The 12653-nt window shown below is 43.1% G+C and overlaps 2 protein-coding genes across 4 annotated transcripts in view; one reads left to right on the forward strand and one right to left on the reverse strand.

Moving 5' to 3' along the window:
- Positions 1-2165, forward strand: part of Tatdn1 (TatD DNase domain containing 1) — a 33319-nt gene extending 31154 nt beyond the window's left edge. For all 3 annotated transcript variants that reach the window (XM_027431629.2, XM_035449685.1, XM_035449686.1), the window contains one exon: positions 2067-2165. In XM_027431629.2, the coding sequence (XP_027287430.1) occupies positions 2067-2163 (97 nt within the window). In that variant the 3' untranslated portion in view covers positions 2164-2165. The remainder of the gene's footprint in view (positions 1-2066) is intronic.
- The window catches only part of Rnf139 (ring finger protein 139), a 14114-nt gene continuing 2806 nt past the window's right edge, over positions 1346-12653 (reverse strand). The window contains exon 2 of the mRNA XM_035449684.1: positions 1346-4869. Coding sequence (XP_035305575.1) covers positions 3050-4869 — 1820 coding nt within the window. The 3' untranslated portion in view covers positions 1346-3049. The remainder of the gene's footprint in view (positions 4870-12653) is intronic.

The following is a 12653-nucleotide window of genomic DNA, read 5'->3' on the forward strand; positions in this document are numbered from 1 at the left end:
GTTCTTATAATCATACACCCACTGGATGAGTAGGGTCACTGTGGCAATTTTGGAGGGGACCTCTGCTCCCTGGAGCAAACCAGAAGATACAGTCCAAGATAGTGAGCTGCGTGAGAGGTGTCAGTGTGTGACTGGGACCCTGGAGTGAACAACTGTCTGTCCTAAGCAGTACTGTATGGGAGCTGGCTTTACTGATGCAACTTGAGCTGTTTATTTACTAAGCATGACTGCAGTCAGGTCAGATAGAAACACGCTGACTGCAGAAAAGCCTGGCAGTGTCAGGGGACAATGGACTTAGTGTGGCAGAGTAGGATAAGCTGAGTGGAAGAGGAGAAATCTGGGACAGCAAAGCAGAACCAGACCCTTGGAGCTTTTGTCTGGCAGCAGTGTAGATTTCATTATGACCCAAAGAGACTAAAAACAAGAGAATGTTTTTTTGTTTTTTTTTTTTTTTTTCTTTGAGTCAGGGTCTCATGTAGCCCAGGCAGCTTAGAAGTTGCTAATCCCCTGCTTCTATCTCCAGTCACCCCATCTACATCCCTTTCTCTTCTTTTCTTCGAGAGCTAACTGCTTGTCACTGTGGGGAATGCTGAAAGGTGATGGGTAGATACTGCAAGACTTTAATGCCCGTGCCTAGTGTAAGGGTGTCACAGCAGGGGCTGGAGAGGTAGCTCAGAGATGAAGGGCACTTGAAACAACCTGAGTTGTGTTCCCAACACCACATTGGGCAGCTCACAACCATCTCTAACTCCAGCTCCAGGGAAATCTGATTCCTCTGGTCCCTGCGCGCGCGCGCGCACACACACACACACACACACACACACACACACACACTAACTACCACACACTTAGAAATAATTGAAATAAAATTGAAAGTGTCCTGATGAGCAAAAGCAATTAAATCCCCCAGAATGCTCTATTTAAAAAATAAGTAATTGCAGCTAATACCCTTGAGGCTACAGATAAGTACACTGGGTACAAAAGGACTGGCCAGGTGACCAGAGGCTGTCACAAGCTAACTAAATACAAGGCTTTCCTGAGCACCAGTGATTCTAACACATTTCTGAGAAGGACAACGTGTCTGCTGCACATGCCCTCCTGGGCCACTTGTTCTGTCAGCAGCAGGTGTTCCTAACGAGTGCAGTCTGAGTGGCAAGAAAGCCCTCGGGTTCACTGCAGAAAACTGCACTTTAATGTTTCAGTGTTGACAGGTTTCCTCCGTGTCAAGCAAGGCTTTGTGGCATACTCATCAGTCTTTAAAATCTCAGCCCATCTTAAATCCCTGTCCTGTTTACTCTGGGTGTTCATTCAGGGTTCTCACAAAGGGAAAAAAAACCACGACAAGGAATATCCAGATGTTTAATTTAGACTGGAACTTTCTAATCCATGTTTAAAAACTAACCACAGACAACATTTCTAGGAAACCACTACTGCTGATCATCATTTTGTGCAAACAAAGAGGCTTCTGGGCTCTTCACTCCGCTCTGCTCTGTGTACAAGAGCAGAGCCCTTCACCCAGCCCACCTTCGACACCTGTTATGTGCTTACTGTGTACACAGCCATTCCTGCTGTCTGTTAAAAGACCAGTGCAGAAAGCACTACCTGCCTTCCAAGGCTTGGCCCTGCTCTCTCCAGCACCATCAGTGTGTGTGTGTGTGTGTGTGTGTGTGTGTGTGTGTGTGTGTGTGCATAAAACTAAACCCAAAGTAGACAGGTACTTAACCTGTATTGTGTGCAGCACACATTCCATGTTTAAGATGCTCATTACCCAGGAACACACGTGCTATGACCTACAGTTCTAAAGGACTCTACCCCGAGACAGTTCATTAGTGCTGCACTTACGTGATCCTGGCTTTTAGGTTTCATATGCATATTAGCTCCAGAACTTTCTTTATTGCCAGTAACTTGGTAATGTTTTCCTACTGATATTACTGACAACTTATTTAAACTCTTAAACTTCCTTAGGAAGGGTACAAGATCTTCTCTTACACAGGAAAAGGTGATTCTATACCTTTGAAACAATATAGTTGTCCACAAAAAGTTGCTCCTTTTGTGTTTTGTTTTAGTCAAATACTGGAGATACTGGCAGCAGTAAGAGAAGAAGATCCACTGGAATTAGCCAACACACTATATAACAACACCATTAAAATCTTTTTTTCCTGATACTTATTTGTCCGTGTTTCCTTTGTATGATGTGGAATTTCATAGTTAAACTGTAGGCGTCATTAGGGAAATCTTTCCAGCCGTTCTCTGATGCGGTAACACTGTACACTGCACCCTCACTTTGACCCATGAACTCGGAGCAGCACTGTTTAGGCTGTTAATGCCTTAGTTAACAATGACCACCTCTTTATTGTGTAATTTCACCAAAAGTCTGAAGGACAGTGATGTTTGTACACAGTACACCCTGGTTTGTATCAAAGCATGGCTGATACCAAGCCTGTTTCTCAATCCTCAGTCCCTGCCTCTGACTTTTGAACCCAGCTCTAAGTTGCAGCTCAGACTTCAAGTTTCTCGGTTGCTTCTAGCAGGTTATCATCCCTTAGTTAAAACAAAATCAATAGCCTTTCTATGCACATTCTTTATCTCGCCTTTAATTTTACACTGAAGTTCCTTTATTTTGCGTTTTCACTTTCCTACTGACTTTAAAGGAAAACCAGGGTCCAGCACTGGATACATTCTAATTTCCTGGAGGGAACCAGGGTCCAGCACTGGATACATTCTAATTTCCTGGAGGGATCTTTGGCACAGCTGACGCACCGTGTGATTATCTCTATTAAGAAGTTATTTGTTCAACTTTTGTCATAAAAACGTGAAAACATTTTATTCTATGTACAATAATGTACACAAATTTAAATAGGTCACCAAAGAGACCAGAAGTAATTAAAGAGGTATATTTACAGGAGCACTCACAGTAAACGGAAAATCATTCACAGTTTCAACATCCAGACTGCGTTTGTGCTTGGTTACACACTGGCGTGAAGCGTATCCCTCCATTTTGGGTGAACTGAATTTTAAACAGATACCTCAATGATTAGTAAATGCCGCTTTAATCGGGGTCACCATGAAATGCTGCTGCTGCTGCGCCCGTGTGCTGAGCGCCTCCGTCTCTCTCGCTCCGAGCACCCTCACCGCCGTCTGTGCTGTCACCCTCGTTCAGTTCTTGGTCGGGTCCAGCAGCGTCTTCTCTTAAAGCTTCCTCTGGATTCTGATTTTCATTGGGTGCAATAAACCCATTGTTGTTAGAAATATTTGAATTATCCTTGATATCGTCTTCGATGTACACTTTCTGATGGCACATGGGACAAGTGTCTTGAATGTACAGCCATTTCCGAAGGCAGAGTGCGTGGAAGTAATGGTTGCACGGTGTCATCCGGGCAGATGTTGTAAACTCATGATAGCAGATCGCACACACGTCGCCTATTTCTTGCAAGTGGCTCCCTTTTATTTCAGGAAGTGAATTGATCTTCTTAACAGCAGTTCTACGATTCATGAATGTCTTCCAGCCATTTTTTACTTGTAAGTAGATGTTAAAATATGCATGTAGGCACATCATACAAGCCCGGATTTTACTTCCCGACTCAAACATCATGGTATAGGCCCCATTCCCAAACATTACGACTCCAAAGATAAATTCGATAATGTTCCCTGTGGAGCGAACAAAGTAGACATAATCATCCAGCTTCTCCCAGAGGACATTGTAGTAGCCGTCAATCATGAAGAGCGCGTACACAGTGACAGACACTATCACCTTCAAGCAGAGTTCCACACAGAAGGCTGTCACTGCAAACAACCATGTATTTAGTGCATAGTGATGCCAGAGGACATAACTGAGTAAAACAGGAAGAATGAACAGGCAAGCAGAGACAAACAGCACAGGGAAATGTCTATGGAAGGAGGACACGTGGGAGGCACTGAGAGACATTAGCACGGGGTCTGTCATCCCGTGGATGAAATGCAGGACTGCAGTTAATAAAAGGCACATGTTTCTACTTAAGCGAATAAGCCTCTCTTCAGGCCTCAGCCCACTTAAGCCAGTCTGAAGAGCCAAAATGAAAAACAACACAGGTGCGACAAAGCCAAGCCGCCTGTCGTCTTCTTCAGTTGATCCAATGAAGGCCAATATTCCAAGGCCCAAGTAATGGGCTATTGAAGAAATGACAGCGCTCATGCCTAGAACAGTCAGTGTGGAGTCACACCCACTAATGATCAGATTGCAAATGAGGTCCCAGAAATCATCCCAAGAAATAAACAAGGACTCATTTTCATTTGCCATCCTTAAAATGTACATTAACACTGTAGCCTGAGCTGTGATCCTTGTTAGCCAGAAGACCCGAAGGATGTCCGGGAAACGAATCCTCTTCCATGTGTCCTCCATTAGTAACTGTAATCCATAAATCCGGTACATATGCCTCACTAACAGGTAAACATACCGTGTGGAGTAATAAAACCACTTCAGTTTCACTGCCAAGACAAGCACTGTATTTAATATGAGAATCAAAGACGAGGTGAAAACTAAAGTCTCTCTCATGTGTAATGGCAGCTCTGTGATTAAGCCGATTACAGGAACCAAGATATTCAAAATAATCAGCTGTGAGTAGATGGACTGGATCTGGAGCAGGGTGACGTATCCAATCCCAAAGGTCAGCTGCAGGACGATGAGTGCCATCCACAGAGAGGGCCCCTTCCGAGGGAGCAGCTGGATTCCAAAAGCTGATGTGTTGTAGGCGCCATAGAAGTCAATGTGCAAAGCAGCGTAGTAATTCACCAGCACTGACGTTGCAGCTAAGAGAAAGGCCGAGCTGTACATGTAAAACTTAAACAGTGATCGCTGGGACAAGATCAGCACAATACTGGACACAATTATACCTAAACAAGAAAAGAACATTATTCAAATGAAGTACTTTAAAGCTGTTTTCATACAGCAATTATAACTTTCTTCCTTTATTATGGTATTTTCACAGTTGATAAACCTCAAGACAACTTAAGAGTTCCAAAGACCAGACCAACTAAACACATCATTTTAAAAAACCTGGCCCCATTTTCTGGTTTCTAAAGTAATTCTGTTTGTCACGAGATTACTAAGTTATTTTCAAGACAAATTTGTAATGATATGCACCTTTTGCTAAGTTTTAAAACTCAAAAGGACATGCCTACATAATTTCATAGTCATTGAAAAGCTTAATGCAGCACACACCACAAAAACAAGAGCACTGAGTAAGAATGACTGGAACCAAAGTCTGTTCCTACTTGGTTTCAGACCCGTTTCTTTAGGAAGGATTCTGTTCTTCAGGCACTCAGAAGCTTCCCACTTCTACTCAGTTCCCCTTTCTTCCAACTGAACTCCGAAGGCTCCCGTTTCCTAGACAAACACAGGTCACCAGAACTTCCCTGCACATTTTGGAAATGCTCTCCAAGGTCCCTTTCCTACAAATTACTGAATCACTTCAGATAGCAAAATAACAGAAAACCAAACCAGGTCACTCCCATCATTCCATGTTTCACCACTATAAATGACCCGATGATCCCTATCAAGTGTAACCACTATAAATGACCCAATGATCCCTATCAAGTGCCGTCACTATAGTCTGCCTAAACAGACGCGTTTTAAAGTGAAATCACCATACCTACATGACAGGAATGAAACAACTGCTCGCCTAGTTCTCCTAAACTCTAACTGCAAACCTCACCTGCCTTTTCCAGAACCTAATTTCAATACCGGTCCCATTATTCTAATGATGCTCTGGGCTCCACACCCTCAACTTGGCTTCCCCACACACACACACACACACACACACACACACACACACACACACACACACTCACACACACATACACTCACACACACACTCACACTCACTCACACTACTGTGCACATGCTCCTCCTCTGTCATAATTACACCTGTATTCACATTCCTTAGAATGACAGCCCCGAGTTTTCAAATCCTGCCTGTCCTAGAGATCCTTTTGGTAGTTCCTGCCCATTAAGCATACCCACAGACCTTTTGACAAACCTAGTGTATAGACTGCCTGATACTGAAATCTATAATTATCCACGTAGGTGTCACCCTATTACACAGTTATATCCCTGCCTTACAAACAAATGGGTCCCCTAATGTGTTACACAAAAGAAAGATTTATTGGAGTAATGTTTCAGTACCATATTCCCTATGCTCTTAAAGATGATCACAAAATATAGCCTGACTGAAAAATGAAGCCTAGGAAAGGGGAAAGACAAAACTAAAAAGCCATAAACACCGAGTAGCTTTCCCTTCGGTACACCATCAAGAAGAATGCTCTATTTCACAGCCTATATATATGATATGGAATGGAGAGATGGTTAGTTCTTTTAAGGAATTGTCCTGTGCCTAAATGTCAGGGCCTTTGTGAATAGAAAACGCACACACACTTGCAAATATGCAAATCTGAGTAAGATCTGCTGCTCACCCCGAGGATGGGATTGTTTGGAGCACGAGCGGCTTTCCCCTGGAATGGACATAGTAGCACTACTTTGACTTGCAAGAGGCCATTTGCTACCTTGCTTTCTCTACATGGAAAATCCCAAGCCTAACTTATCTTCTAAGTTGAGTCAAAATCAAAATAACTTAAGTTCTATTTTATGCCACTTAAAGAGAAAAGAAAAACAGGCACGAAAATGCTTTGTGTCCACTTGCTAAGCAGTGTAGTGTATCAGCTCCCACCACTAACTATGCATGGCCTTAGTTGAACTTTTATAGTCCTTTTTAAGGCGTATAACCTTTTCTCTGAATCTTATTTATACATGTAAATAGAGGAGGCTGGGCTGTTAGGAATGCGTGTGCACAAACAACTGTCATTTGCTATGTATGTAGCAAACAAACAAACAAACTGGGGACTGGTACAAGAGCTAAGCGCTGTGTGACATTTATAAGCTCCAAGTCTGGATGTGGCCTAACAAGTACTCTGGTCCCTCCCTCCCTCCAAAATCAGGGCCTCACTACATACTCAAGGCTGGCCTCAATCCTGGACCTGCTTCAGCCTCCTAGCTGATGGGAATGGAGGCACATGCCACCACCCCTGAGCTTACACTACTCTTCCCTGAGCAAAACGACACTCTCAGTGTGTAATTAACAACCCCTCCAAATTATAACAGTTGTAATTCCTCCCCAAAGTCTATTCACAGATCTTTTACTTGGGGAGAACGAGCTCCCCAAACAACAAATCTCCAAGGCAAACCTTGCCGTTGGTGATCTTTGGGGGGCACTGTTGGGTTTCTTTACATCCCACAGCTTCACCTGCGAGGTCCCTTCTGAGGGTCCATTTCAAAGGTCTAATGGAGCCCATGGGGAGTCATTAGGGATCATAAGGGACCCACTTTCTTTAAAACACCACCTTGGGATGCAGAAAGAGGATGGAATTAAACCACAACTTGGGAGTTTCAGTTCTAGACTCCAATAATTAGTGTTTATAAAGTTCTCAAGGTAGAAAAAATGCAATTCAGGAACTTTGAATTAATATTTGAACTGAATTCACCAAAGAATTCAGGGCTTTTTCAATTAGATTTCCAAAACCAAAAACGAAAAACAGGAAAGGAGGGGGTAAGCCCATGCATTTTTCACAGCACAGCATGGGCTCTTTTTCTGTTCTGAGACAGGGACTGGCTACGTATGTAGTCCAAACTAGCCTTCAACTTGTGCCTCCCAACTCAGGCTCCAAAGTGCTAGGATTAAAGCTTTGTCTCACAAAAGGGCAAATGCTTTACAGTGCATTCATTCCTAACCTCTTCTCAAAACTCCGACTAAAACTGAGAGGAAATAAAGTAACATTTACACCTTTCCAGGTCCCCAGTGCCTTTAACTCTAGAAAGCAGGCTATAAAACGTGAAATACAGCAAGGCAGCTCAGTAATAAATACATTTCTCCAGGTGAAGTACTGTGAAATGGCGTCACTCTATTAGCATACCTGACAAGTAAATTACATCACAGAGGGCATTTTCCTGAGCCTGGCACTGTGGCACCTACCTTTAATCCAAGCCCTGAGGAGCTTAGCTGTCTAAAAACAACAAAATTCTATCAAAAGCATCACCTTTGCCAGACCCCAAGCGGGCGTGGTCAGCATTTCCCCCTACACTTTCATTTTAGGTAAAACAAAACGACATTAAGAATGGTATCCTAGGTTGTTTTATTCATAACATTAAATTTTTTAAACAAACATGATTTTATTAACATCTATGAACATGGATTTTCAAAAGCCAAACCCTGAAGATGTGGTGGTTTTGGTTTTTGGAGCCAGGGTGTCTTTATGGAGCCCTAGGTCTGCCTGCCTCTGCTTCCAGAGTGCTGGGACTAAAGGCGTGTGCCACCAGGCCCTGCTCTGAAGAGGGCTCACCATGTATACATGAAGTACCTGACTGGCCCTCATCCAAATCCCAAACTCCCACCTTCTAAAAGCTGTGCATCCACAGTGAGACTGTCTTGTATAGGACCACAGTGAATGACAGTCTGGAGATTCTGGACACCCTCAGGGTGGAGGCTGACTGTTAGAGAAGAGTTTGAACCATTCCTACCCCTGCTTCTGAGAAGGGAGCGGTACAGCTGAGTAGCTAAGTCACGGGTTGATGATTTAACCCACAAACCTACACAAGGAACAACAAAACCCCCAGCAGGACTGAATTCTGAGAGTTCCTGAGGCTGGCACCCCAATGGGCAGACTCTCCACAGGCATCTTTCTCAATGTACCCCCACATCTACCATCTACGTCATCTGTAAACAACGGACAGACACAGGCATCTCCTCAGATTCTCTGCCTGCCAGGTTAGCAATGCAGGGAACACAAAGAGTGGCTCAGGGAAACCCTGAAGGACAGACAAAGCATTTAAGACACACAGGCCACACAACCTGTGTGTGCACTGGCCTCAAGTGAGCGGCAGTCCTGCTCGCTGGACCTCTCATCCTAGAAAATCGGGTATCAGCGCTCGCTAACGACATCAAAAGGACAAGCAGTGGTACCCACAGAAGAATTTGCCACACAACTGGTTGTTGTTGGGGAAAAACCCACATACGCATTCTGTGGAGCAGAGGAGAAACCTTGTGGACTACTGTGGAAAAGGTAAGATGAATGCCTTTCCCCTCTTATCACACACTGTCTGCCCGGCCCCAAGGAGGCACACCAGCTTTAATTCCTCACACACCCTCACAAGTATGAACACGCACTCCTACACAGATAGAGACGGCAGTGCTTTTTGAGGTTTTAAATATTGAATACTCACTCTACCAGTATTTCATAATTTGTTTTATATATGTCTGAGGACACTTCCTCTAAGTTCTAGGTCCACTAGGTCTACATTCAATATTAGTTTATTTAGAACTGATTTCATGAACATGAGGTAGGGTCACATGATTTCCCCTTTTTTTTCTTTTTGAGACAGTGCTTCTCTGACTGTCCTGGAAGTCACTCTGTAGACCAGGCTGGCCTCAACTCAGGGATCTATCTGCCCGCCTCTGCCTCCCAAGTGCTGGGATTAAAGCCGTGTTCCACCACCATCTTGTCCCCATATTATTTTTAATTGACAATATTAGTACTTTTGGGAAGGGTTCCTATGAACAATGTGCAAACTGGGTAATTATCCCCTCAAATAAGAACTTATACCTTATTTTTTTTCAGACTACTGATTAAATAACTCTCCCATTTTTATAGACTATTAGGGGTTTTTCTGTGAATTCCACCTCATCCTTTGTCCATTTATTAAGAGTTTGGACAAGAGAAGACTTAGTCCCTGGCAGGTGGTGAGAGTGGCGACTGGATCATTAGAGCTCTAACTCCAACAACGGGTTAATCCAAGGATGAACTCATAGCTAGAATAGGTGGGGCCTAGCTGGAGGCAGCAGGCCCCCTGCAGGGGCGGGGTGGAAGTGGTGGGATTTTGAAAGGGATGCCTTTAAAGGTATAACAAACACATCTTGGCTCCTTCCTGTCTCTCTGTACTTCCTGTCTGCCATGAGAAAGCAACTCTCTGTGCTGTGGCCTTTGGTCACAGGCTCTGCTTCACCACAGGCCTCAAATCATCCACCGACTGAGCCCTCTGAACCGAGGAGTCAAAACAACCCTTTCCTCCTCCAAGTCAGCCTTCTTCAGCCTTCGCCACAGCAAAATGACTAACACAATATGGTGCTGGGAGTTTGTCCTATTTGCCTGCAATGAAAGATATTCCGAACACAAATTACTGGCAGGTCGTTAAGTAATGCCCAGGTTTACATGTCTTTTATATTTTAGATGCTCTTTTATTATAAGAAGTTTTTCATTTTTAAAATTCAATTTGTAATCTTTTACTTTCTACAAATTGACTATTCATACTGACAAGAGAAAAGGAACCAGCCATTTTTCCATGTTAAGTAAATTATCGATAAATACTTAATGGTTACTTCCATGGACCTCAATTCAATTCTTCCTCTGAAACCCGTCAACTTTCTATCACACTGGTGCCTGTTTCTGAGCTATGTGTTTTATATTCCTAGTCTAGTTGGCCATTTCTCAACCAGGGTTAGATCCCTCTCTTCCTTGGGGGCATTTGGAAGAATCTGGGGACAGACTTGGCTTTGACAACTGAGGTCAGAGGTGTTCCTGACATCTAGTAGGTAGAAGACAGTGCTGAAAACTGTCCCCTGTAGAGGACAGCGCCCCATCCCCATATTCATGCTGTTCAAAGTGTCAACATTTAGAGCCGAGAAATCTCAGCCTAGCCCTCTACCAGACAGTCACTTGTGCTTCGCTTTGCTTTCTCCCATCACAGGTTTTTGTCCTGAGTCAATCATCTCATTCTTTGACAATGAACAGATTCCCAACTAATACACATTTAGAGTAAGTCTGGTTTGCTGTTTGTTACGTTCAACAATGCTGTAATGACGATCGCTGCACAGTGCAGTGTAACTTTGATCTCTAAGTCTTTAGAACTGGAATTGTGAGTCAAAGGGCGTGTAGTAAATGCATGCCACTTGAAGGCTAGGGATACAGCTCAGGTGGCAGGAAGACTTACCTACTCAACGCTTGACAGCTGGCTGCACTCCTGCATCTTGTAAAAGCAGCTGCAGAGTGGTACATGCTTGTAATCTCCCCAGTGGAGGTGGAGGATCAAAAGCTCCGGGTAAGCTTCAATTTGGGGCCAGCCTAGGCTACAATGGACCCTGCCTCAGTCAGTCAGTATTAGCTGATAATGCCAAATGGTTTACACAGAGGTGATGGCTTCCCAAATTATAGTACAGTTACCCATTTCAAATGGATAAACACATTTGCCAAATACTTTTAAATCATACTTTGAATTCTTCACCAATCTAAGTAAGGCTAAAAGCTATTTCATTCTCTCTCTCTCTCTCTCTCTCTCTCTCTCTCTCATTTTACTATGGAAGCTTATTTTTTAAAGGTTGCCATACATGCTATAAACATTTTCCTCTGCTTGAAACACTCAGGCTTCCTGTCTCTTGTAATTCTGAGTTTTCTTTTATGTTTAGAAAACCCTTTGCCACTTCAATGAATTCCCGCCATGAGTAATACTATTAAAATAGGCTCCTATGCTTGCATCTTCTCTATTGTATTTAAATATGCTCATTCAGCACTATGTTGCTGTGAAATGAGTTTCATTTAATAGTTTAATACTTCCTAAGAAATAGTTTTATGTTCCAAAGCATTGTACATACTGTTATGCTTTTCTTTATATCTCCAAAATGAAGGGCTTTACCTTCATTTTCAAACCTTTTGAAATCTCAAATTGGTTTGATGTCAAATCAAAGTGCAGTTGCTCGAACAAGAGGGTAAATGCAGCAGACACTGACAATTAAAATCAGTGATGTCTGTAAAGGGTATACCGGGCAGTACCGAGCAGAATGGCGCTAACAACGGGAGGCCCCGCTAGTCTCCACACAGACCTTCCATATACTTCCTGTCACTACTGTCACTTAAGGTCATTTATTTTCAATCATAAAAACTAATTTTTCATTTGTATTGTATTTATTTATTTTGGTTTTTCGACACAGCCCTTGGCTGTCCTGGGACCCTCTCTGTCGATCGCCTGCCTCTGCTCCTGAGTGCTGGGGTCAAAGGTGCGTGCCACCACCACCCAGCACACTGTTTATTCTACCAACAAAATATTAGCACAACTATTCTGCTACAATTTAGGAATAGGCAGATGACAAATTCAGAAGTTGAGTTTTAATTGCTCGTAAAATCTGACTCAATATTATGGAATAAAATTTTCCAAATAAATATTTGGTGATTTCAAAAGGATGAAATACCTGTAACACAGGACAGTCTTGAAGCACTAAACATTTTTTTTTTGAAAAGTGATCATACAAACAGCTAACATATGAACAGCCAAATGATGTTTTAAAGGGTTATTGTCCTAAACTCCGTGATAAAGCTACTTCCGTGAATGGAAGTTTCCCAAAAGAAGCTGTGCCTTCAGAATGAACCCTCTGCAGGGCTGAGTGATGACGGTGACTGTGGAGAGGCTGCAATGTTACAGGTCTAAGCCTAATTACAATTATCTCAGACTACCTTCAGAATGAACCCTCTGCAGGGCTGAGTGATGACGGTGACTGTGGAGAGGCTGCAATGTTACAGGTCTAATTACAATTTATCTCAGACTATCTTTAGCCTTCTAATAGGCACTCCTTGCCCGAGTC

The sequence above is a fragment of the Cricetulus griseus genome, chromosome 10, assembly GCF_003668045.3.
Source record: "Cricetulus griseus strain 17A/GY chromosome 10, alternate assembly CriGri-PICRH-1.0, whole genome shotgun sequence".
Lineage (NCBI taxonomy): Eukaryota > Metazoa > Chordata > Mammalia > Rodentia > Cricetidae > Cricetulus > Cricetulus griseus.